The sequence below is a fragment of the Felis catus genome, chromosome C2, assembly GCF_018350175.1.
Source record: "Felis catus isolate Fca126 chromosome C2, F.catus_Fca126_mat1.0, whole genome shotgun sequence".
Lineage (NCBI taxonomy): Eukaryota > Metazoa > Chordata > Mammalia > Carnivora > Felidae > Felis > Felis catus.
This window is the reverse complement of record NC_058376.1, coordinates 123,531,280-123,555,132: the sequence shown is the minus strand read 5'-3', so window position 1 is coordinate 123,555,132 and position 23,853 is coordinate 123,531,280. Positions and strand designations below refer to the sequence as shown.

The 23,853-nt window shown below is 50.0% G+C and overlaps 1 protein-coding gene across 1 annotated transcript in view; it reads right to left on the bottom strand.

Moving 5' to 3' along the window:
* Positions 1-256: 256 nt before the first annotated feature.
* The window catches only part of RBP1 (retinol binding protein 1), a 33,240-nt gene continuing 9,643 nt past the window's right edge, over positions 257-23,853 (bottom strand). The window contains exons 5-6 of the mRNA XM_045037330.1: positions 2,346-2,447; positions 257-502 (exon numbers count right to left, since the gene is read on the bottom strand). Of these exons, the coding sequence (XP_044893265.1) occupies positions 449-502; positions 2,346-2,447 (156 nt within the window). The 3' untranslated portion in view covers positions 257-448. The remainder of the gene's footprint in view (positions 503-2,345; positions 2,448-23,853) is intronic.

The following is a 23,853-nucleotide window of genomic DNA, read 5'->3' as shown; positions in this document are numbered from 1 at the left end:
TACATTTTGGTCCTGACTAGACATGTACCATGCAAGGTATTTAACACGTGGATAATTGAATGTCAGCTCACACATCCTGAACCCAAGCCTGTGCTCCTGGGGAAAGACCTTACAGGTGCAATGTCAGGACTAAATCTGCAGGTGTGTGGGTGATATTTCTCCTTCAGCCCAGGGATGGCATCAGGAGAAGCTGGCTTCAGAAGCCCCAGAGAAAAAGTGAGCACAGTGGGGTTCTGAAGCTTCTTCAAAACAGATGTATTGAGCAGAAATCACTTTTATTGGGATGGCTTCGTTTTAAGGAAAAGAAAAGAGACAAAGCCAAGAGAGAGACTCTGCTAACAGATGCCTAGGAGTGGCTGGACATTTCTGCCCCATGCTGTGCAAAGAAGGGGATCCTGGCCCACACGTCCACGCCACTCATTCTTCGAGATCAAGGTCTGCTCAGGCTTCAGTGCACTTTCTTGAATACTTGCTTGCAGACCACACCCTGCACTCTCATCTCCTGAAACAAAAGCAGATGCTTGTCATTGGCCAGAGCAAAGTCACACTTGGGGCTCAGTGCATACAGGGGCAGGAACTTCGAAAATAGCGCCTGCTATTTCTCCTCAAGAGTTGGTTCGAACTAACCAATTCCTTAGAAAGTCCGTTAAACTGGATCAGTGGATGTTGAGCCCTGCTATGCCCTAGGCAGGGCTGGCTGGGAAAAAAATGTGGTTCACAATGGGCCAGCAGGACCCTCTGATACCTCCCCTCCCCCTACTACACTCAAGGAGCCAAAAGGCTTTCAGAACCTCAGTCCTGAGCCCAAGACAGAGTCTGTGCCCAAGCTTGGAAGAAATCGGGCCCAGACACATGGCTTAACCCCCAGAGGATTCAGTAGGTCGCCAAGGCCAAAGCTGCAAACGGCGTGGAAATTCTAAGCTTCAGCTACACATTAGAGTACCCGGGGAGTCTGAAAAAATGCCTGGGTCCCAGGTTAGACCAGTTATATCAGTGTCTCAGTGGGTGAAGCCCTGGAACTGCTATTAGTAAAAGCTCCCAGGTAGTACTCAAATGCAGACCAGAAAGCTCATGCCTTGCTTACAGGACAGCCCCTGCTGAGTGGCCGGGGGAAATGACACACAGAGTGTCACCACACATTCCAAGTTTTGTTTTGTTCTGTCTTGTGTTTTGAAGGAGGCTGGAAATCTGAATATTTATGTGACATCTCCTAATTTTTAAATTGTTCCCCTGAAGAAGTGTGAAGCTACCTGATGGCCAAAGAAAAGAGGTCCGAGCCCCCCCCGCCCCCACCCCGCCATTTGCAACCTCTGGCATAGAGCACAGAACTACTGAGCTGAACGAGCCAGTGGAGACCACATACCCATCTACCCTCACTGCTCTGCAGTTGAAATAGAGGCCCGGGGAGAAGACAGGCTCAAGGTCAGGCACTGCGTTAGCCTAATGCCTCTGAAAATAATGCCCTTGTGCCTCTTCCCAGCATTCACACGGACTCGGATCTTTGCAGAACTCCTGTGGTAGGATGGCATTTTGCAGGGGAGGCTTGAGGGAGGAAGGTACTTACTCAAAGGTACCCATTGAGTCAAGAGTTGAAGAACCCAAGTCACCTGGACCAGGTTCTTTTCTCAGAAGGAAGGTAGTCGGGGAGTTCCAGGGGAAAAGGAGTGATGGGAGGTCTCCTTTCGGAGGACATGTGTTATTTTAGCTCTCCAGATGTTACGCCCCTTCTTCTGGATTTGTGCGTACTTTTCCCAGACAATGGATGGAGTTGAAATGGCTTTGACCGGAGTTCCCAAGCCAGAGGCCCACACCTAGGCTTCTGAACTGACAAAGGCTTCTCGTCCCCTGACCTAGAGTGTTGAGAAGCTTAAAGAATTCTCCTTGATTCGAGCCTGCCACAGCTTGGCCTGGTGAACACAGACATCATTTGGGAGCAAATTTCAGTTCTTCCGTCTCCTAGCTGTGTAATTTGGATGTGCGCCCCCATGTTCTCATCTCCAGAATAGGACCCCTAATAGCAGCTGGCCCATAGGGCTGCTGAGAGGACAGAGAGAGATTATGGAACGCAAAAGAGCTTAGCTCCACGTCTGATGCTTAGCAAACGCACCTCTGTTCCTCATGTCTCTGACTGGACAGCTGAGTCAGCCTAGACCTTGAAAACTCGGGGCTCAGTGTTTAAAGTCACTCAAAGGTCTTCTTCAGGCCCTTGGAAGAGAAGCTTCAGAGCAGAACCAAGGCCCAGCCACAGAGTATTTTTCCAAGTCCACTGGACCTCAACAGTGATTATAGTCTCTGGACCCTGTTCTGCCCCCCCCCCGCCCCCACCCCACACACCAACAACCTACCAGGTGCAGCTCGTCACCCTCAATCCATTGGGTCCAGCCGCGTCCCTCCTTTTCCCCCTTCTGCACACACTCGAGCTTGTCCCCGTCCCAGCTCACCGTGGTCTGCCAAGCAAAGGAACAGGGTTGTCAGTCCTGAGCAAGAAGCCCCAACCTTGTTTACGCAGGGTGTGCTCAAGTCAATTTCATTACAGAACATTTGCAGCCTAACTCCGTCCACCAAGTGTCTTATTACAACAGGCAAATCAATTTTATTTTATTTAATTATATTATTTATTAACATTTATTTATTTTTTAGAGAGAGAGAGGGGCAGAATGCGAGCAGGGGAGGGGTAGAGAGAGAGGGAGACACAGAATCCGAAGCAGGCTCCAGGCTCTGAGCTGTTAGCACAGACCCCATGCGGGGCTTGAATTCATGAACTCTCAGATCATGACCCAAGCCAAAGTCGAAAGCTTAAGCGCCTGAGACATCCAGGCATCCCTATTTTATTATTTTTTTAAGTATTTCTTTATTTTTGAGAGAGAAGAGTGTGTGTGTGCGAGCAGGTTAGGGGTAGAGAGAGAAGGAGAGAGAGAATCCCAAGCAGACTCTATACTGTCAGTGCAGGGCCCGACGTGAGGCTTGACCTCACAACAGTGAGCTGACCTGAGCTGAAATCAAGAGTAGGGTGCTTGACCTACTGAACCACCCAGATGTCCCCTGGAAATCAGTTTTAACATTTACAAAAACTTCCCTAAATTTCACTTAAAGGGGTACTTAGGAGAGAAAAGGTCATCAGGGTGGGGCTCTCAGAGCTGGGGCTGAGTAGGGGGCTGGGAAAGGAGGAGGGGCTTCAGAGGGCTGAGTGCACCCCAGGTGGGCAGGGAGAGGCTACTGTGCAGGTGCAGTGGGCATTTCCCGTATTTGCAGCTACCCACCTCCCCTTCAACAGCCTTTCCATATATGGCAATTGCACATTATGAGCCCTGCCTCCTCACTGCTGCAGTTAAGACTCCATTTGCCCCTTGTTCACTGTGTGGCTCTAGACAGGTCCACCCTGTCACTGGGTGCCTATGTTCCTATCTGTCATAGGAAGGGGCCAGAGGCCATTCACTCGCCGGCCTTGGTTTTACAGAGGCAAGTTTCTAGGATTCATGTGTTCCCGGCCACGTTCAGCTGTTCAGCTGATAGAGAGTCAGCAACAGCCTGATAAGGATTTAGGAGAGAAGAAGTCTGGGAAATGAGTATGGAGTGAGTGGGGCCACTCACTGGGCAGTGGGGACTACCTCCTCCTCCAAACCCCTCAGCTCCCTCCAGGGCTCACTGATGACTGCTGCCCTCTGCTGTTAGGGTGAAGCCTGCAAGGCAACACAGGCACAGGGTGACAGGTGGAGCCAGTTGTGTGCAGGAGTAAATCAGACCTCTGGTCCTGGAACCTGTTTCCAGAGGGAGACGGAGATCAGGAGGACTTGGGGTGGGGACGTTCCTTTCTGGGGTCTAGAGATCACTCGGGGCACATGTCCAGCCAAAGAGAAGCTCCCACCTTCAAATGAGAACATAATGAAGTTGATGTCTGATGAGGTGTGTCATGGGCAAAGACCACTAATGACTCAAGCCACAAGACAAGATGCCCATTCACTGGGCACCCTGTCCATGCCGGGCTTATGAAGGGAAGTGGGGACTGAGAAATCAGACATTCCTCGGCTTCAAGGAGCTCGTAAGAGTACTTGGCTTCCCCATCAACTGAACTTCTCTTTGTGTGTTTATCCTGAAGTCTACTCTGTATATTAAAGGCTCCAGACTCCATCTGAGGCTAAGAAAAGATCGCTGGTCCCCAGTTACGCTATATACACTTCTGCCTTTGCCAGATATGTTAGAGTCAATAAGCATATTCAGGTCCTCCGTGCTGGAAAATACAAGAAATGCTCAAAGAAGAACATGGTAATAAAAAGAATACCTGTAATCTTGCCTCCTCACAGGTAATTACTCTAACATTTTGGTGTGTTGATGTCCAGTATTGTGCTCTATGAATGCATATATATATTTCTGTTTTTAAAAAAATTAGGATTGCATCATTTATGCTTTTGGGCCCTAGTCTCTTCATTTAATGGAAGCAATTTTCCACTTCAATAAATAGTCCGCATAAGCATTATTTTAATTGTTACATAATATTAAGGAAATAGCTACATAATTTGTGGCGCCCTGCAGAAAATGAAAATGAGGGGCTCTTTTAAAAAAATGTTACGAATTTTAAGATGGTGACAGACGAGCATTAAACCAAGCAAGGGGCCCTTCTGTGCCTTGTGACCTCTGTGACTGCACTTGGTCACAGGACCACGGAGCTAAGCCTGCTAGTTTACATCATATCCACGCACTATCATTTAGTCCATTCTGTGTTCTTGGACATTTAAGTTATTTATTATTCTGTGCTATTATAAGTAAGACTGCCTGGAATAACCCAGTTTTGAACACATCAATTTCTTGGAGTATGTTTACAGAAGAATTGTAGCATTAAAGAGTATGCATATTTTTAAGACTTTTGATAACTACTGCCAGCTTGAGCCCCAGAAAGCTCACAACTGTTTACCATCCAACATCAACGTCAGGGCACAAGGTTGAAAGAGATGTTCATTAATGGTAAGGCAGTCTTTGCTCCTGAACATGTCACCCTTTCCAGATCATTTGACATCTTTTAATGGGGACCATTTGGATACAAATAATAAAATACCTTAGCAAGAGAATTATGGATAGCAGAATTTCAGGCATCATGAGAGATGGAGGGATAGAGGGAGAGGGCAGAAGGATCTTTGGGCATAGAGAACCCTTTCTCAGAGCCCTACAATCAAGCCCATTCAAGGAAAGGATCCCTAACACACAAATGCTATGGCAGTGTCCAAAGGAGACACTTCCTCAACCCCAAATTCCTGTTGTCTCTGACCCTGGGTACGTTGGACAGAACAGAGACTATTCTCGTCTGTACTGGATGTATACAGGGGAGGCTGAGCTCAGAGATGTGAAGGCAGTTTCTCAGGGTCACTCAGCTAACAAGGAAAGAATCTGGGCTGGAACATGAGGCTTGCAGGACTCTGTGACCCCCGTGTTTCCCAGCCTAGGGCAGGGCATCCAGCAGGTGTCTGCTAGAGTCTCTGGGGGCTGCACATACACATAGGCATTGTGCTCAGACTCTGAGAAGCTCCAGGAGAACACCCTTCAGTTCAGTCCAAACATTGTTGGGTGTGGGTGCTGAAAGCCAGAGATGGGTCCTCAAGAGATCACCGCTGAGAAGGTCAGATGGAAAAGTACGAGGCGGTTCCAGCCTGGTGTGGCTGGCGCTGGCGTTAGGGGAAACCCAGAGGCTGCAGTGCCTGGGAGGGCTCCTCATTCTCACAGGAAACATAAACTAGTTTTTGTTTTTAAGCGGCAAGGCATGCCAAACACAGTGCGTTAAGGACAAGCAGGCCAGTGCCATAAAAGCTATCCTGGAGTTAAGGAGAGGGTGGGAACAGGGCTGGGGGACTAGACGGGGCCACAGCGCCAGGCTGAAAACTGGGACTGTGGCCTGGAGCATGTTTCCAATGCCTGCCAGGGCTGCCTGCACCCGCAACGCAGCCCGCTGGCTCTGATCTCCTGGGTGGAACCCGTCGGCTGGGGAAGAAGCCGAGCTGTCCTCCAGGCGAAAAAGGGCAGGAAGCTCAGCCATCATGTACACAGGGCTCCTGGTACCTGCCCCCTCCCACCGCCCACCCTCCACCTGTATCAGGTGGACCCAGTACTGTCCGCAATGAACACGTGTCTAGGAGTCAACAGACCTGGGATCTCAGTCTCTAGCCGTGAGGAATGACTGGGCAATGAGAGTAACCTCCTGAGCTTCCGTGCCCTCATCCGCAAAAGAGGGATTAATGGATCACATATTCACACCCTTGTGAAGTCCCCTCCTGCACAGACTCTGGGCTTGGCTTTGTGACTCGCTTTGGCCCACGGGACATTAGCAAGCACGAAGCATGCAGCGCTTTTATAAGCGCTCGTACGCCGGGGGCTTGGTCTTTCAGAACCCTCCCCTGTGGGAACCAAGTTGCCGTGCTTTGAGGATGGCCAGGCTATCCTGGGGAGAGAGACCACGTGGAAAACCCTGGAGGACAAGAGAGAGGTTACCGCAGGAGAACTAAGGCACCCCAACTGAGCCTTCAGCTAAACATGCAGTCACATGGAACTCAAGAATTGCCCAATTGAACCACAGAATCAGGAGAATAAATGGTTGTCATCTTAAGTTATTAGGTTCAGGGCAGCTTGTTATGTGGCATTAGCTAACCAAAAGACCTACTTAACCAGGTTGTGCTGAGGATGAGAGAAAATGTACGTAAAATGCACAGGGCTGGCATAGGAGGCCCAAATAATAGTCATCAAGACCTCCAGAGTTTAGACAGGGATGGGATTTGCTTGTCCAAGCTGGACAATAACTAAAAGTCTTTTCTTTTAAGTTGGAAGTTTGTGAAGCCATGATGGATAGGCTGTTCGTTGTGGCTAAACGTTTCAGAAGCTCCTTCCCTTCCTGGAGACTTGGACCCAGGAGACCTTGCAGGGGCTGCTTGCTGAGCTGGGCGCCCAGGAGCACTGGGATGTCCACTGCCCTAAAACTTAATTAGTTTTTGTTCAAGCTGAAGATTTGGAGACTCCCCACTCACAGCAGTGATGGCTCCAAAACGGTGATTTAGTTCTCCCACTTGGCTAGCTCATGTTCACTTTTGGTGGGAATGGATTTTTCTATTTAAGCTTTGTATCCTATGGGAATAAACCAGCCTTTCCCCAGAGGGCCAGATTTGTTCCAAGAACAGAAAAGAGGGGTGAGGAGTCAGGGAGGAGGATGGTCACCCAAGAACAGGAGAGGGGAAATAAAGAAAGAAGTAATGTTGGAAGGGGACTGGGTAACAAACAATGGTCACTTGTTTTCTTGTGATAACTCCTGATGACAATCTTCCCCAGGACCTAAGAACTCCTCCTGTGACGTCCTCTGTGGTAAGAACCAACCACCTTTGCTAGACCAGGAGCAGTGAAATCTGGGACAAGGATTTGGCTTGCCCTGTGAATGCCGTGTCTGAAAGGGTCTTTAAGAGGTCATTCAACGCAGGTCCCCAGCTCAGGCACTCTCTACTGCCTAATCCCTTTAGCCAGGGTCTAATGGGGGAATTTCAGGCGAGAGAATGTTCCTGATGCTTTCCAAGTGGCATGGGAAGGCAGGTGCCTGTGGGGGCTCAGGTGGACACGATACAAACCACAGAGATAGGCAGTGCTGTCTGTACCCCCACTGTGGGCTCTGGGACTCCACCTTGGAAACGAAGGGGAAGTCCGGCCACCTTCAATTTCTCTCCTCACTGCACGGACCACCTGCAAGTCTGCAAAAGGGCTGGAGTCCAGGGAAGCTGGTTGTAAAGTGAAGCCAGTCCAGTAACTTTTCTATTAAAAACAAATAACCTCTAACACTTTGGCTCTGTCAGCAGCTTTCCCAGAAAGACATGCACCAACAGATGAACGAAGACAGCTTTGCATCACTATGACAAGGGACTGTCACTTCAAAAGCCATTATCCAGCTCCCCTGACCACTTAGAAACCCCAGCTGGCACGGCTGCATGGGGACCAGTGACACAGAAAACCCGGCTTCGGCAGGCAGCCTGAGGAAGCACGTCCCAGGGGTCCCGAGGCCCCCCTTGCCCTGTGCAGGTGACCTATACTGGGAGTGACAGACTATTCACACTAAATGGACCCATCTCTTGTCAGTGACCTGGCCTGGTCCACAAATAGTGGGATTCATCTTGCCTCCCAAGAATTGTGACATTTGTTAAAGCTCCCACATGCCCCAAACACCCATTCCAACAAGCAGGGGGAGGATGGGTCACTGACCCCTCCACACTTGCCCACACAGCTTGAGGAAGCCCTGTGCTTACGGACCCACCTCCCAGAGGCACCTAGGACTGCATCTTACTGTCTCTGTGGTTCCAGAGCCAGGTCAGAAGGGAGGTCTTGTCCATAGTGCTTCTTTCTGCAAAGGTCAGAGCCAAGATTGACCCAGATCTGACTCCAAAGCCTGTGCTCTTTAAATTCTGGAGGGGGTGGGGGATTGAGAAACCAGACAGTGACTAGACTCTTCCTGTACATGATGTGAATTGCTAAAAGCTGCAAATTGGCCATTGCTCCTGGAGTCTGATTTTAAAGTATGCTTCACCCTTTGAGGGTTCCTGGGACAATAAGACAGTTCACAGCCTCTGGTGCCTGTGTTAAATAAGTGAGTGGATGAGAAAAGTCAGGAAAGGTAACAGGGAGCCTGTCAAATGCCAGGTACTTCCATGTTTCACTTGACTTTCAAGCTCTAGAGCTGATAACAATTAGACTTAGTCAGGTAACCAGCCTATGTCTCGTGGGGGTTATGGGCTGGGCCATCACCTGGACCCAGTTCTTTCTGGTGGAAAAGTCCAGTAGCTGCCCACGAGGCTCGGCCCGGTGAGCAGTGTGCTCACTCCCTTCTGATCCACTCCTAGGAGGCTGGTAATTATCTAAAATCAGCACATTCAGGGGAAAAGCCAATTCTCTCTAAAAGCAGATTAAAACTAAATTAATAAGGCCTTAACATGTGAACGAGTAATTAGAGACACAAAAGCTGTTATGAGCAACTACTATAAACCAGTAAAGCCACAACAAGACCTCTGTGGGCATGAAAGAATGCAATTCTAATGCCATGAAGGAGCTAACCGCAAATGATAACACAACTCTTAGGACAAACAAAATGATAAAATATTATGGCTAATCTTGACGTGTCATTTTTAAAATTCCTTAAACATTCTGGAAAGCACCCAGGATCAATTTTAAAACAAGAAGCCCTTAGAGAGCTCAAGGCCCCATGAGGCCAAGGTTCTGGATGGGGAGGAGGGAAATGGGGCTGGAGAAAGTCACAGGGCTCATGAGAAACTGTGCTCAGCCAATACAGGGACCCAGCACTGAGTGCCCCAATCTAGGGGCCCTAAGGCTGGGCTGGACCCAAGCTATGCCACAGAGCAGCTCAGCCTAAGGGGAAGGCAGATATGTAAACTGGCATTGACACCACTGGTGTTCTGAGTTGGGGTGGGTGGTGGGTACCCAGCCCAGTGAAGGGACAGGGAAGGCTTTCTGGTGGAAGTAATAGCACCACTGTCATTGTCACCGTCACCATCATTACTCTAACAATATGTGCTGAATATTCACTATGCACTGGGCAGGGCAGGGTATTAAATACAGCCTGGGTCATATCTTTCTGGAGCACTTCTCCCATTTTACAGATGTGGAGACTGAGCCTTTCAGGTCACCCAGCGACAAAGTGGGGAGATGAGATATCTCACTGGACTAGAGTCCATGTTTTTGCCTACTGTGCCCTGCAGTTACCTGATCTAAGCTGATCTTCGAATGAGCAGTAGGATTCTCCAGCGTGGTTCTGTGCAAGGAAACATCCGGCAATCGTGCGCTCGACACCTGCACACTAGCCTTGGGTACTGGAAACAGAGGCAGGTGAGGCGAGCATCCTACTCTCAAGAGCAGACAGACTATTAGAGAAGAAGACAAGCAGAGAATTCCAACAGGATGGCAAGTGCTGAGTTGAGGCAGGTGATGGTAGTTGCAGAAGTGGGAAGGCATCTCATCAGTCTCTGGAATGGGGACAGAGATCTATCAGGGAAGGCTTCCTGGAGGGGATAATCACTGCTGGAATTAATGCTGGAATTGACACCAGAAAACACCACGGGAGTTAGTTAAGAAGTAGAAGTTGGAAAAGAGGAACGAGGGAATCCCAAACAGACGAACAGCCTGGACAGATGCAGGGAGGCCGGAGGCTGCATGAGTGAGGCTTCTAAATGAGCTTTGCCCAGCTGGACTCTCTTGGCATGACCCTCCCCAAGGATCCTGACCCTGCTCCTCCAAGCCCAGAATTTACTGGGGAGAGGACTCAGCCTCTCTTTTCCCTCACTTTACATCTTGGCGGCTCCAACCAGCCAGACCTGAGCAACGGACAGTCCGGATGTTTGCTTATCTGGCAGGCAGAGCCAGCCTGCTACTTGAGCCAGGGCAGGGAATCAGCTTGTTATCAAGTCCACAGGGCGGGTTGGGGGGGGGGGGGCTGTTGGGAGGTGGCGGGGGAGGATGTACAGTAAAGGAGGGGCCATCCTGCCACAGTGCTCGGAGGGACTCTGAAGGGCAGAGTCCACCAGAACCTGGTCACTTCCACAAGAGCCTCTGGTTTCTACTTCTTATCTCTCAAGGCGAACAGAAGCACACAGCTCCCAGAAGATAAGAGATGCTAGCTCAGTAGCTGAAGAGGAGTCAGCAGGTCGGGATCTCTCGACTGAGAGCTCTTTGGGGTCTGGGATCCTTTTAGTCACTGCAGGATACCAAGCCCCACCACAGAATCTAAGGCAGGGAAAATGCATATCACCATTTGCTGAATGAACGAACAAATGGCAGAAAAACATTGTAGGGGTACTCTTGCAATGAGCACATTTTTATTTTCAGATAATGTAGCCGTTTTCCAAAGATGAGCCGTACAGAACTGCGTTAGCTGTTGTGTGACACTGGCCTGAAATGCTGAGTCCTAGAGCACTTAGCCGTCACGCCCAGGGCCACACAAGCCAGGAAGAGTGCCAGTCATGGTTTCAACCCCCTTCTGCCCAACTCGGAACCCACAGCCTGCTCTCTGTTACCCCATGAGCATCTTGCCGCCATGGATGCTCTTGCTGCCAAACAGTACCAGGCAGGCTATGGGCCGGCTTGCCTGCCTGATCTGGGCATTTGCGGGGGTGGGGGGTTGGGGGGGGCCTGGTGACAGTCTTGGAGAGATGCAGGCCCGAGCCCCAATCCATCCCTACCTAGCAGGGAGACCCTGAGCAACGTACCCCACCTTCCAAGCCTCCATTTCTTCATCTGCAAAGTGGGGCTGAGTGTCCTGCCGCAGAACAAGAGCATCAGGATGAAATGAACCAAGGGGTTGCAAGGACCCATTCAGTGCTGGACACAGCAAACCCTCCATAAGCAGTAGCTCCCTCTGCCATTGGCTTTGCCCAGCCTGTTCTCTCCAGCTGTGGACAGGCACGCGCCCTTGCAGGCCAGCCTGCGTGAGGTAGCTCTGCCAGCTCTTCTCTGGGTGGCCGGGGCACCCACCCACACGTCACCACCTCCAGAATTTGTCTTCTGGAGAACACAGGTTACACGATGAAAGAATTAACAGTAACAGCTCATACTGATGGAGGTGACGATTACAGGCTTTCCCTCATCTAATCCTCACTGCGGAGTAGTAGGGATCCCTTTATAATTATCCCCATTTCACAGACAAGCAGAGGCACGGGGAGGTAAAATAACTTGTTTCATGCCCAGTTGGCAAGTGGCATAGATGAGACTCCAAAGACGATGGTCTGGCTCCAGAGGTGAACCAGTTATGACTCAGCCAGGTTCTGCCGCAGAGAGAGCTGGGCGGTGGACAGCCTCCACCGTTGAGGAGAATGAGATGCAAACCAGACCCCCACTCCTCTGCACCTGACAATTCCATCCATGACCCCGCTACGTCACTGGGGACACTGCATTTGACATTTCAAAAGCCTCACAGAGAAATTATTCCAGAGTTGTGACCCTTAACATAACAAGGATGCCACCTCTCTCTGGTAGCAATCTGGACTCAAGACTGCCAGGATCCCAGTTCAGGCTCCACCAGCTCTCTCCACTCAGACAAGCGATATTGGTGCCGGCTTTCAATTTTTTCACATAGAATAGAGGAAGAATTTTGGCATCTTCATTACAGAATCGTGAGGCTTAAAAGAATTAATGCATGGAGGGACACCTGGGTGGCTGAGTCGGTTAAGCGTCGACTCTTGATTCTGGCTCAGGCCATAATCTCATGGTTGGCTGAGTTTGAGCCCTGCATTGGGCTCTGTGCTGACAGCATGGAGCCTGCTTGGGATTCTCTCTCTACCTCTCTCTCTTCACCTCCCCTGCTTTCTCTCTCTCTCTCTCAAAATAAATAAAAAACATTAAAAAAGAAAAGAACTAATGCATGGAAAGTGTCTAGAATCCCTAGCACATGGGAAATACTCAACAAACACTAGCTATTATCGAGTGGCAAATGGATCTTGCAGTGATAGGATCTACCAGTTATATTGCTTGAAGTTCTATTATTATTATTTTTTATTTATTTTTTATTTTTATTTTGGGACAGAGAGAGACAGAGCATGAACGGGGGAGGGGCAGAGAGAGAGGGAGACACAGAATCGGAAACAGGCTCCAGGCTCTGAGCCATCAGCCCAGAGCCTGACGCGGGGCTCGAACTCACGGACCGCGAGATCGTGACCTGGCTGAAGTCGGACGCTTAACCGACTGCGCCACCCAGGTGCCCCTGAAGTTCTATTATTTTTACGTAACACTCATATGACAAACACAATGGAGCCTTCTGTGCTAGGCACTGGACATGTAAAGTGTGGGTTCCACTGTCTAGAATCTCAAATGCATTAATAAGTGTCACAGGTGCCCTGGGAGCAATGGCTCCAGAGAGCGACAGTGAAGCAAAAGGAAAGGATGAATGAGGTTGGATGAGGAGTCAGGACAAGGTTGGTGGAACAGTTAAGCCCGGGCTGGTCTTTACCAATGGGTAATTATTCTCTCAAGGGAGAAAGCAGGGGACTTATCCCAGGGAAGTGAACAGAGAGATGCCAAGGAGGAGGGCAAGTGAAGGCGCCTGCAAATGGTGGGATGGGGCCAAGGATATGGGGTGGGTAGGAATTGGAGCTGGAGCCACGTCCTGAAAAACCCAAGCCACCTCTGGCCTTTGCCTGCCAGCCCTGGGGAGCTCCTGGGCAGTTGAGCCAGGGAGTGATACAGTAAGATTCCCATTTTAGAATGTGAACGATAGGGTGAAGTGTTGAGAATGGTGGAAGGGAGATCAGGGTGAAGACGTAGCTCATGGTAAGAATATCCAGTGGAATAAAGGCAGTCTCTTCAGCAAATGGTGCTAGGGAAACTGGACAGCGACATGCAGAAGAATGGACCCGGACCACTTTCTTACACCAGACACAAAAATAAACTCAAAATGAAGGACCTAAACGTAAGACAGGAAGTCATCAAAATCGCAGAGGAGACCTCGGCGACAGCAACCTCTTACGCAACACGTCTCTGAAGGCAAGGGAAACAAAGGCAAAAATGCACTATTAAGACCTCATCAAAATAAAAAGCTTCTGCACTGAGAAAGAAACAATCAGCAAAACTAAAAGGCAGCCAATAGAATGGGAGAAGATATTTGCAAATGACATATCAGATAAAGAGTTAGTATCTGAAATCTATAAACAACTTACCAAACTCAACACCTCCCCCCCCCAAAAAAAAACCCAAATAATTCAGTGAAGAAATGGGCAAAAGACATGAATAGACAATTTTCCAAAGAAGACATTCAGATGGCCAACAGACACATGAAAAAATGCTCAACATCACTTATCAGGGAAATACAAATCGAAACCACAATAAGATACCACCTCATACCAGTCAGAATGGCTAAAATTAACAACTCAGGCAACAACAGATGTTCGCGAGGATGTGGAGAAAGGTGAACTCTTTTGCACTGCTGGTGGGAATGCAAACTGGTACAGCCACTGGGGAAAACAGTACGGAGGTCCCTCAAAAGTTAAAAAGAGAACTACCCTACAGCCCAGCAATTGCACTAGTAGGTATTTATCCAAGGGATACAGGTGTGCTGTTTCAAAGGGGCACATGCACCCCCATGTTTATAGCAGCACTATCAACAATAGTCAAAGTATGGAAAGAGCCCAAGTGTCCATCAACAATGAATGGATAAAGATGTGGTGTGTATATATATATATATATATATATATATATATATATATATATACACACACACACACACACACACACATATACACACACACACAATGAAGTATTATTCAGCAATCAAAAATAATGAAATCTTGCCATCTGCACCAACATGGGTGGAACTAGAGGGTATTATACTAAGCGCAATTAGTCAGAGAAAGACAACTATCATGACTTTATACGTGGAATGAAGTGGAATTTAAGATACAAAACAGATGAAAATAAGGACAGGGAAGCAAAAATAATATAAAAACAGGGAGGGGGACAAAACATAAGAGACTCTTAAATACACAGAACAAACTGAGGGTTGCTGGAGGGGTTGGGGATGGGGGCATGGGCTAAATGGGTAAGGGGCATTAAGGAGGGCACTTGTTGGGATGAGCACTGGGTGTTATACATAAGGAACAAACCGCTGGAATCTATTCCTAAAATCATTATTGCACTATATGCTAACTAACCTGGATATAAATTAAAAAATAAAAATAAATTTATAAAATGAAAAAAAAAGAATTCTTGGAAAGTGCTGAGCCTATTGCACAGGAGTAAGCATAAGAGATGTTAATAATTATTGTTATTATTACAGGCAAGAGATATTCAGAGAAGTGGGGATGGGGGAAGGGAAAAGAGATGCTAAGAAGCAGAATCTACCGAACTTGTTGACTCGTTGCCCATAAACACTTTCCATTTATCTTCTCGGTGATCATTTACATGGCAATGCAGTGGTCTGTGGAATCAAAAAGCCACAGTTACTCTAACCACCTGTGGTTATGTGGCACTTAGGAACACCAGCAGGAGGCGACCAGTTCTGCAAACCACACAGAGTCTGGAGTCAGAGAGGTGTGAAGTTGAATCCCAAGGCTATGGTTAACCAGCAATGTGACATAGGACCCGAGGGTCCCGTCTGTAAAACGGGAGTGGCACCTCCTCTCCGGGACTGTTGGAGGATTAAATAATATATGTAAAGTGCAAGGGCAGAGCCGGCCACACAGAAGCCCCCAGATGGTGGCTGTGCTTATATGTAGGTTGGGGAGGGTTATTAACCACACAGCTACAAACAAATACCTTTGGACAAATAGACGTGGCTTTCCTTTGAATGGTTTTCTTGGAGTGTAATCACATAAGTGGGATCTCGGAGCCAAAGAGTGAGATGATGTTTCTGACTCACTGCACACTGTCAGACAGGATTTCCCCAGCCCCTCATTTCCTTCGTGCAGAGCCAGGTATGTTGTAAGGACGGGTAAGGGTGGGTTTTGCAGCCTGGGTTCTCCTCCATCTCTACCCTCACACCTTTCATGCCCATCTTGTTCATACAGTTCTTCCCCAGAGTCTCCTCTGCTGTCCTTGGCCCCTCAGGTCAGGAAAGAAAGAAGGGGGGGGGGGAGGACAGACTCACCAATCACCCTGTATTAAAGACAACCAGCCCTCTAAGGTATTTGCTGGTTAAAGGAAACACCTAGAAAAGGCTTGGGATATTTAACCAAAATAAATGTGCTCTAATGTTGGAATTTCAGGCATCATAACGGAGACCTGGAGTTTTTGTTTGGAGGACAAGGGGTGGTGTGTATGTGTACGTGTATGTGTGTGTGTATGCACGCATGCTCTAGCACAGATCAATTTGTGCAACACAGATGAGCCACACCAATGCTTCCCAGGGACGAAGCCATTGTGACTCAGGCACAGAGCTGGTTGGCAGAGTTTTCAGCCAACTCCAAGTCAAATACGAGTAAGTCCTCAAGCCCACGTGAGAGGTTACAATAGGACCTGAGCTGCAGGGCTGGTTACGGGTGAAGCTTCCCACGGGGCCAAGGGGACCGGAAGGCAGTCATCAGCTTACAGCCTCCGGATGCCAGGAGGGGAGGGCAGAGTGGGTTTCCTGCTCACTCAGGTCTTCTGGATCCAGGCCCAGCGACCGCTTCAACCAAGAGAATATAGCAAAGTATCGCTATGTGACTTTGGAGGCGAGGCAGATCACAACACTGTCATACCCTTTTGCCTCGTGCTCTCAGCCCTCTCCCTCTCGGGGCCCAACTGCTGTGTCCTGAGGAAGCTCAAGCAGCCAGGAGACAGTATGTGTGAGGGGCCACACGGAACGTGGATCTTCTAGCTCCCTGCAGACAGGACATGCTGCGGGGACCACCCACCCCCCTTTGCCCAAATTGCAGACTCGTGAACAAAATAAACAGCTGCTATTGCTTAGAGTTTTGGAGCACTGGGTTTTGGAGTGGTTTGTTACACAGCAATAGAAAAATGAAATAACTCATCACCATACATAATTGTCACAATAATCTCATCAGTGCTATGACCCCCGGCTCATTTTTATAGATGACAGATAAAGTACCTTCGCCAAGGACACACAGCTGGAAGGTGGGTCCCAAGATTCAAATCCGGATCCACCTCGAGGCCAAAGCTCCTAAGTGCTCTGTCGTAGCCCGTCCTTGTTCACACACACACTACTGGGGTCTTTTACCCGGGGGCTCAGTTGCAGACCATCATGGGTCGCTGCCAGTTTGGTGTCCCCAAGCAGACTCCATCTGCAGGGACTGGACTGCACGTCTCCACTCTCATCCAGCCCCCAGAACTAGGCAGCCAGAGCCCCGGCACAGGCTTGTTACACTGAATCATGACCAGCACATCACAGGATCCTGGGCGTGGGCCAGGCTGCTTCCTCATTTTTCTTTCTCAGGAGTTATCAAAAGCCCAGTCTTTGAACCAGCAGCATCAGCAGCATCTGGGAGCTCATTAGAAAAACATGTTCTTGGGCTCCACGGCAGACCTTCCGATTTTGGAAACTTAGGGGGGTGGGCCGCTCAAGTTTGAGAGCTCCTGCTCTAACTATTGATGTGGTTCTTTAACCCATGATCTGTGGGCTCTGTCTGAGGATGTCTTTAGTGACAGGAAACTGGTTCACACAGCCTCAGGGGGAAGAAAGGGAATGCCCCGGCTGGCTCAAGTACACCGAAAGTCTTGGAGATGTGCTGGTGTCAGGGGCTCCAGCAAAACCCCAGTGTTGCAGCTTCCCTCTCTCATTTCTGCTTCTCTGCTGGCCTCATCTTTCCCTTCTGTTGGATTGCTCCACACGGCCATGGGAGATGGCATCCCACCAGCTTATGAACTTTAGAAGGACTAGAACACAGCTCTCCGCCAGCATCCCTAAATTAAACCCCGGGAAAAGGTGAGATGAGGCAATCCCGTGACAGGTCACGGGACACGGTCATCACCCTGGTTTAAGGTGCCCAACCCACGAGAGACCGTGTACCATGACGCGCAGCTCCACTAGAGCCTATGAGGTGAGTAAGGGAATACCTCCCACCAGAAGAGGAGGTGTTTCTTTGGGTGGGTGGGGAGAGCAATGTCGGTCAGAAAAACAAACAGCGGTAACTCCCCCAACCAACACCGGGCCACCGTCAACAATTATGCTTTGCCTCTAGTCTAAGGCATCACAAGGGCTTTCGGTCCCTTATTGCACACGGTGTTGTGGCTTCACAAGGCACTGTCCCCTGTGCTATCTCCATGGTCCTCTGAATTTGCCTTGTGAGACAGCAATCGTGATGCCCATTTTGCAGATGTGAAGACAGAGGCAGCGTGTCCAGTCATTTAAGGTCACTGTCAGTTGGGTAACGGAGGAGGATTCCAGCCCAGATGTCGGCCTCTAGGACTAGCACTGATGTCCACACCCCCATGCCTTGTCAGTACTGTGCGCTCACCTCCAGCCTGCGATGGGCTCACAATAAGGACCTGAGGTGCTGGCCCTCAGCAGAGCTCTGAGGGAGACCTTGTAATACAGACCTTTATAAATAGACCAGTTAGAATCCTTCCTCTGCCACCAGCTGGCTGGGACCTGGGGTCAAAAAGGTTCTTCACCTCTCTGAGCCTCAGATTCTCATCTGCAAAATGGGCATAATGACACTTAGAGAAATGCATCTGTTGTGGAGACCAAAAGAGAAAAAGTGCTAAAATCATTCGGTGCAGGCATGGTACTTGGTAAAGACTTAGGGCTTGTTATTTTTCTTTGTTCCTGCCTAACAAAAAACAAAACCTAACACAACAGTGTGATTCTTGAAAGCTACTTTGTGCATTTTATTTGGGTTGCTTAAATTCTTCTTTTTGTAATCCTCAAAAGCATGCTGCTGACACCGATTTCAAAGGTCGGAGAACTTTAGCTAAGACATGAAAGAGACTCCGTGTTTCCATTCTGGAAAGGACCCAGCAGAGGGCTGGGGGCCTGATCTGTGGCCCTCGGAAGGCTCCCCAGTCTGAGGGCGTTCACAGCTCTGTGGTCCAGGGAGTTAATTGTGCCATCGGCATTGTGTTCTTTAAAATATGAACCAGAAAAAAACCCATTAATGAGACAAGAACAGGATCAGAGAGCTGGCAAGAGTTTAAACCAAAGTGTTAATAGCAGTTTCGTGGATTTCATGTATTACCATATATAATTAGTTGGATGGATGGATGGATGGATGGAAGGAAGGAAGGAAGGGAGGGAGGGAGGGAGGAAGGGAGGGAGGAAGGGAGGGAGGAAGTCAGGGTAGGAAGGGAAGGAAACACAGATGGTTAAAAGAGAGAATTCAGAAAATCTACAAGCACGGACATGGAAAGATGCCTAAGAAGCAGCACTGAGTGAGAAAACAAGGAGCCAAGGACTGGATTTCTTTCCTTCCTTTTTTTTTTTTTTTTTTTTTTTTTTTTAAACCGATCAATAGATAGACAGCTTCTATATTCGAGGAAGATTTCCGACAGATCCACCAGAAACAGGAGCGGTGATACCCTCTGGGAGGTGGGAATGAGGCCAAGTAGGGGAAGGGGCCCTTTCCTTTGCAGTCCACTCTCTCCTTCGCTATTGAATTCTCTTTTTCCTTTTACAATAAAAACAAAGAAAGCAACAGAGGGGTGGAGGGCCGCAAGCCGGAAGGCAGGCTCTGCGGAAGGGGTCATCCTGAGTTCACAGCCGGAGCTGAGGGAGAAGCCTCAGCCAGGGCAAGAGGCACCAGACTCCCAAATGAACAAAGGTGCCCCCTCCAGGGAAAACCGGCCCCAGTGTCCGAGGTGGGAATGACAAAGGGCCCTTCTGCCACCACTGCGCGGAGTCGGGCTCATGGCTGTGATTCCGACCGAGGCTGTCTTCTCCCACAAAAGCTGCTCATGCTGGGGACAGCTGGGAACAAAGAAGTCCATCATTCTTCATTCCAAGGGATTCCCTGGCCTGAGTGGGGAACACTATCTGGGGTTGAGGACAGCCCTCCTCCTGCAAGCCCTCCCACCCTGCCATAGCTACCTGTGCTGGATTTAATACGTGATATTGGCTTCAAACTGGGCCCGAGATTTGCTTTTAATGGATAAAGGCATGCAGGCGGCAGCGGAGAAAAGCTAAGCCCAGTCTTCACACACTTCCGCCAAAATGACAGTCCCTGCTGCCTGCAGGTCACATAAAATCTGAATAGGACAGACTGGAAATGTGAGCTGAGTGATCCCGGGCCACACAGATCTGCATCCTCCACCTCTCAGTCTGGGGACAGATCGCTGAGCCATTCCAGGTGGCTCTGGGCCTGGACGGCAATGTCTCCAGGGGGGGGGGTCAGATGATGGACCAAACCAGCTGGTGGCCCGGGGCCCTCTGCAGCTGACTGTATGGTTTCCCAGTGTCTCCAGAGATGCACGTACACAGAGATGTTTCTTTCCTCCAGAGCAGGGGTTCTCGAACTTCAGCCGCATCAGAGCCATGTGGCGCACATACTGAACCCCAAGCCACCAGCCCCACCCAGACTTTCTGATTCCGTAGGCCAACAGCGCGGCCGGAGAATTTGTGTTTCTAACAAGTTCGTGCGCTCCTGTGGCTGGTGTCCGCTTCAGGACACTTTAAAGAACTCTACTTTAAAGAACCCACAGTGCAAACAAAGACAAAGGGCTCCTTGATCCTGGACTTCAGGTTAACAGAGCGGGGTGAGGCCTGGGCGGTGTCCCATCTAAAGGGACAGCTCTGACAATGCCCCAGGGGTCCACATGGCACAGGAAGAAATGGGCAGCCAGTGTTTTCAGCCATCTTGATTGTGTTGGTAAGAACAGGCAGAAATATGGATTTTTCTATGAAATCTTACAATCTTTGGCAACTGGCTCTGAAAATTTTCAAACACCGTGCAGGCCAAACAAAAACACATCTGCAGGCCAGATTTCACCCTCTGGCTGCTGTGCTAGAGCACACATAATGTTCCCATAGAAAGAGGCAGAATCGGGAGATCTCTGAGCCAGCAAGCCCCTGGGCCCTTAGGGAAGGATGTCAGTCTGACCAAACCTCTCCCGGCAAGGGGTCCCTGCAGCCTGTCAGGGTCACACGCAGGCTCCCTACTGGGTCCTCATCACTCCTGTCTTCCCCAGTCACATCTGGCACTCTGGTATTTGTGGACTACACGTCTCCCACCTCCCAGGCCCTCTCACAATCAGCGCCTTTCGGACTCCTGGGCCTTCACAGACACGGCTCCCTCTGTCTAGAATGCACTTTTCCCGTCTCTGCATATGCCCTAATGCTTACTTGTCTTTCAAGGCCCCCCTCAACCAGGCAACTTCGCTGACCACTGCTCCCTCACCCCTCCACACTGTGTTCCTCAGCTCACTGTACTGCCATCACTGAAGAAAAATGGCCTGGGTGTTCCAGAAGGCCTTGCTGCTTCTGTGTCTCCTGGGCTGAGCCCAGAGGCCAAGGTGGGACAGGTCTGAAGTAGCATTTACCAACCTCTGTTCTCTTGGCCTTGGCCTTCCTCTTGTCCCCTTTCTGTTTGCCTGGCTATTTCCTGTCTATCCTTCAAGCCACAATTCAGACTACTTCCTGTGAGAACCTTCCCTGACCTCCCAGATCCAGGGGGGGTGCCTCTCTGGCTGTCCTGTCCTCACCCGCATGCTATCACAGGATGTCTGGCCTCCCCCACTGCCCTGAGCTCTATGAGCGCAGGAATCTTGTGCAATTCGTCTCAGTAACACAGGGGTTGCAAAGATATGGGTAAGCGCCATAAAATGCTCGTCGGACCAAGCAAGGAATGAACAAAACAGATGAACAATCCCAGGTGAGAAATGAGACCCTTGTGATGTGCTGGGAAGGAAATGTTAGAATCCAGCCAACCCGGTGCCGAGAACAGATTGGCCTCCTCCTGGCCACTGCTCCTGGCTGGTGGGTGCGGAGTGTGTGGAGCAGAAGGGGTGGCGGTAAAAGTTAGCTTTGGCAACTGCCTGGCCCAGGACCCCAGGGGGACTTGGAGACCTCAGCCCCTGCGGCCTCTTGGCAGGCAGCTCCTCTGGCCCTTGCAAGCCTCAGGCTGGACAGTCGCTACAATTCGATTATCCTCCGCCCTCCGCTGGCTATGCTCTTCACCGTAGGCTTCCATCCAGCTGGCAGCCAGAGAAGGACTTCTCTGCAATGCAAAGGGTCAAGGGAAGGCCGGAGCAGAGAGGCCGTCCACCCCCCCAACAGCACCAAGGTGAGTGCCATACATTTGGGAGAGGGGCGCCCTGAGTCCTGGGACAGCAAAGGTGACCATGAGTCCTAGTCCAATGTCATTAGTTTACCCAGCTGCTGGGCTCCCTGATCTGCTCACCCGGGTTGTCCTGATGTCCTGATGCTGAGTTGAGAAAAGGAGGAGGCCACGTGCCCCTTCCTTTGTGTCTGAAACCTTGGCTTCTTCTACCCCTTTCCTCTTGTGTAGAAGCCACCTCCTCCAGAAGTCCTTCTGGGTTCCCCTCCGCTAGGTGCTTCCCTTTGTCACCACTAATCACACTATGTTCTGTGTGTCTGTCTTCACCACAAAGACTGTGAGTTCCTGGCACATCAGGGATTGCGACACCCTCCTCCACGTCCCTGTGCCTGGGGCCGTGATTAGTGTGTGAGGAACGCGGTAGGTGCAGTGCAGTGGTTAATGGCAGGGACTCTGGAACTGACAGACCAAATTCAAACCCTCCCTCGGCTACTTACTTAACCTCCCCAACATCACACAACAAGAAATCTTGCCTCAGTTTTCTTATCTGTGAAATGGGGTTGAAAGCGGTATTGTGAAATTGGGTTAAAATAAAATGGGAATAGTACGTGGTAACAGTATGTGGTGTACAGTAAGCGCTCAACAAGCACTGGCTAGTATTACCAGGTGATCAACATACGTCTCACGCAGTAATGGATGAGGGAGGGAAAGCAAGACGGAAGGCAATTAGCCAAGTAAGTACAAGCGGGCACATTCCAGAGGCTGCAGTGACCTAAAACAAAGAGATGTCTGATGTGCTCTGTGAGTACCCTAAGAATGAGCTGGGGACAAGAGGTGTCCTTAAGTTCCATCCAGCAGGCCAGGGAACAGATCGTGGACAGTAATCTGGAAGGCAGAGCCCTCACCTTACCAAGGCAGACCCTGCTGCCGGTCTCCTTTCCCACTGCGAGCCTCTCTGAGGATTAAGAGGCCCTGGGCCTTCTTAAGGCACAACTGACATGTTCCTACACCAGTATCGGCCTCTCCAAGGACACTCCCTGCTGGCTACCCCCTCTTCTGCCATCACTCCAAACAGCAGACTCAGACATCAACTCCTGACTACCTTCGGATGAATCAACAGGCCGGGGTGAGTAGTCCAGGCCTGGGATTCCACACTCTAGCACCTTCAACCACAGCCCCAGCAAACCTCTGCCATCTGGCTTCTGCAAAGGTGACCGGCAGATAGGGGCCTGGCAGGGAGCAGAAGGGTGAGCTTCAAAGTGCAAAGGCCTAGGGTTCAAATCCCATCTCTTACAAGTCTCTTCTCCTCTTGGAGCCTCAGTCATTGTATATTATGGGGTCGTGGATCTCTCCCTCGTTGGGCCATGGTGTAAAATAATGGTGCGGTGCAGGGCACACAGCAGACCCTCAGTAAATGTTGGGAGGGGGAAGGGAGATGGTGGGGGGGGGCGCTCCGTCAACAAGCAAAGCAGGTCCCTGGGGGTGAGCATACAATACTATCTCTGGACCCAAGACTGAAAGGGATGCTGGGAGCACCCAGACCTTCCAGTGACCCAAGAATGTTGATAGAGACTTGGGGCTGACCTTCTAGAATTTCCTGTGGAAACGCTAATTGGGGTCTCTGGGTCATCAGCTTCCCACCCTTGGGGATAGGCTGCTCACTTCCCTCCCCCTCCTGCAGGAATGCTTCCTCTAGCCTGGGCCACCATGGCAATGACCTACTGAGTAGGGGTTGGCTGCAAGGTTCAAAGGAAGCTCAGCAGGCAGTGGAATATAGGGTGGGGAAGGGGAGGGCCAGGAGCCAAATCCCAGCTGGGGGGGGCGGGGACGAGGTGGGGCAGGTCAGAGGCTTCAGGGAGATCGCGATATCCCCTGCTTCCTAGAATGGCTTCATGCTAGGCTATACAGGAAGTTTTACACTTCAAAAGAGTTCCCTGTGTTTCTTTCCTCCTTTCCTCCAGCCTTCCTCCACCTGGCCCTAGTACAGGCAGAGGAGAAGAGAATCAACAGACCTGCCTAGAATTCCAGCCCCGCCCCTCCCTAGCTACTCTGGGCATGTTACTCATCTCTTTGAGACTGTTTCCTCATCTGTAAAATGGTCATGCTCCTACCACCCTCATAGGTTGTGAGGATTAGATAAAGTCAGATGTATGAAACATCTGGCTCAGTGCCCGGACACAACAGAGACTCAACA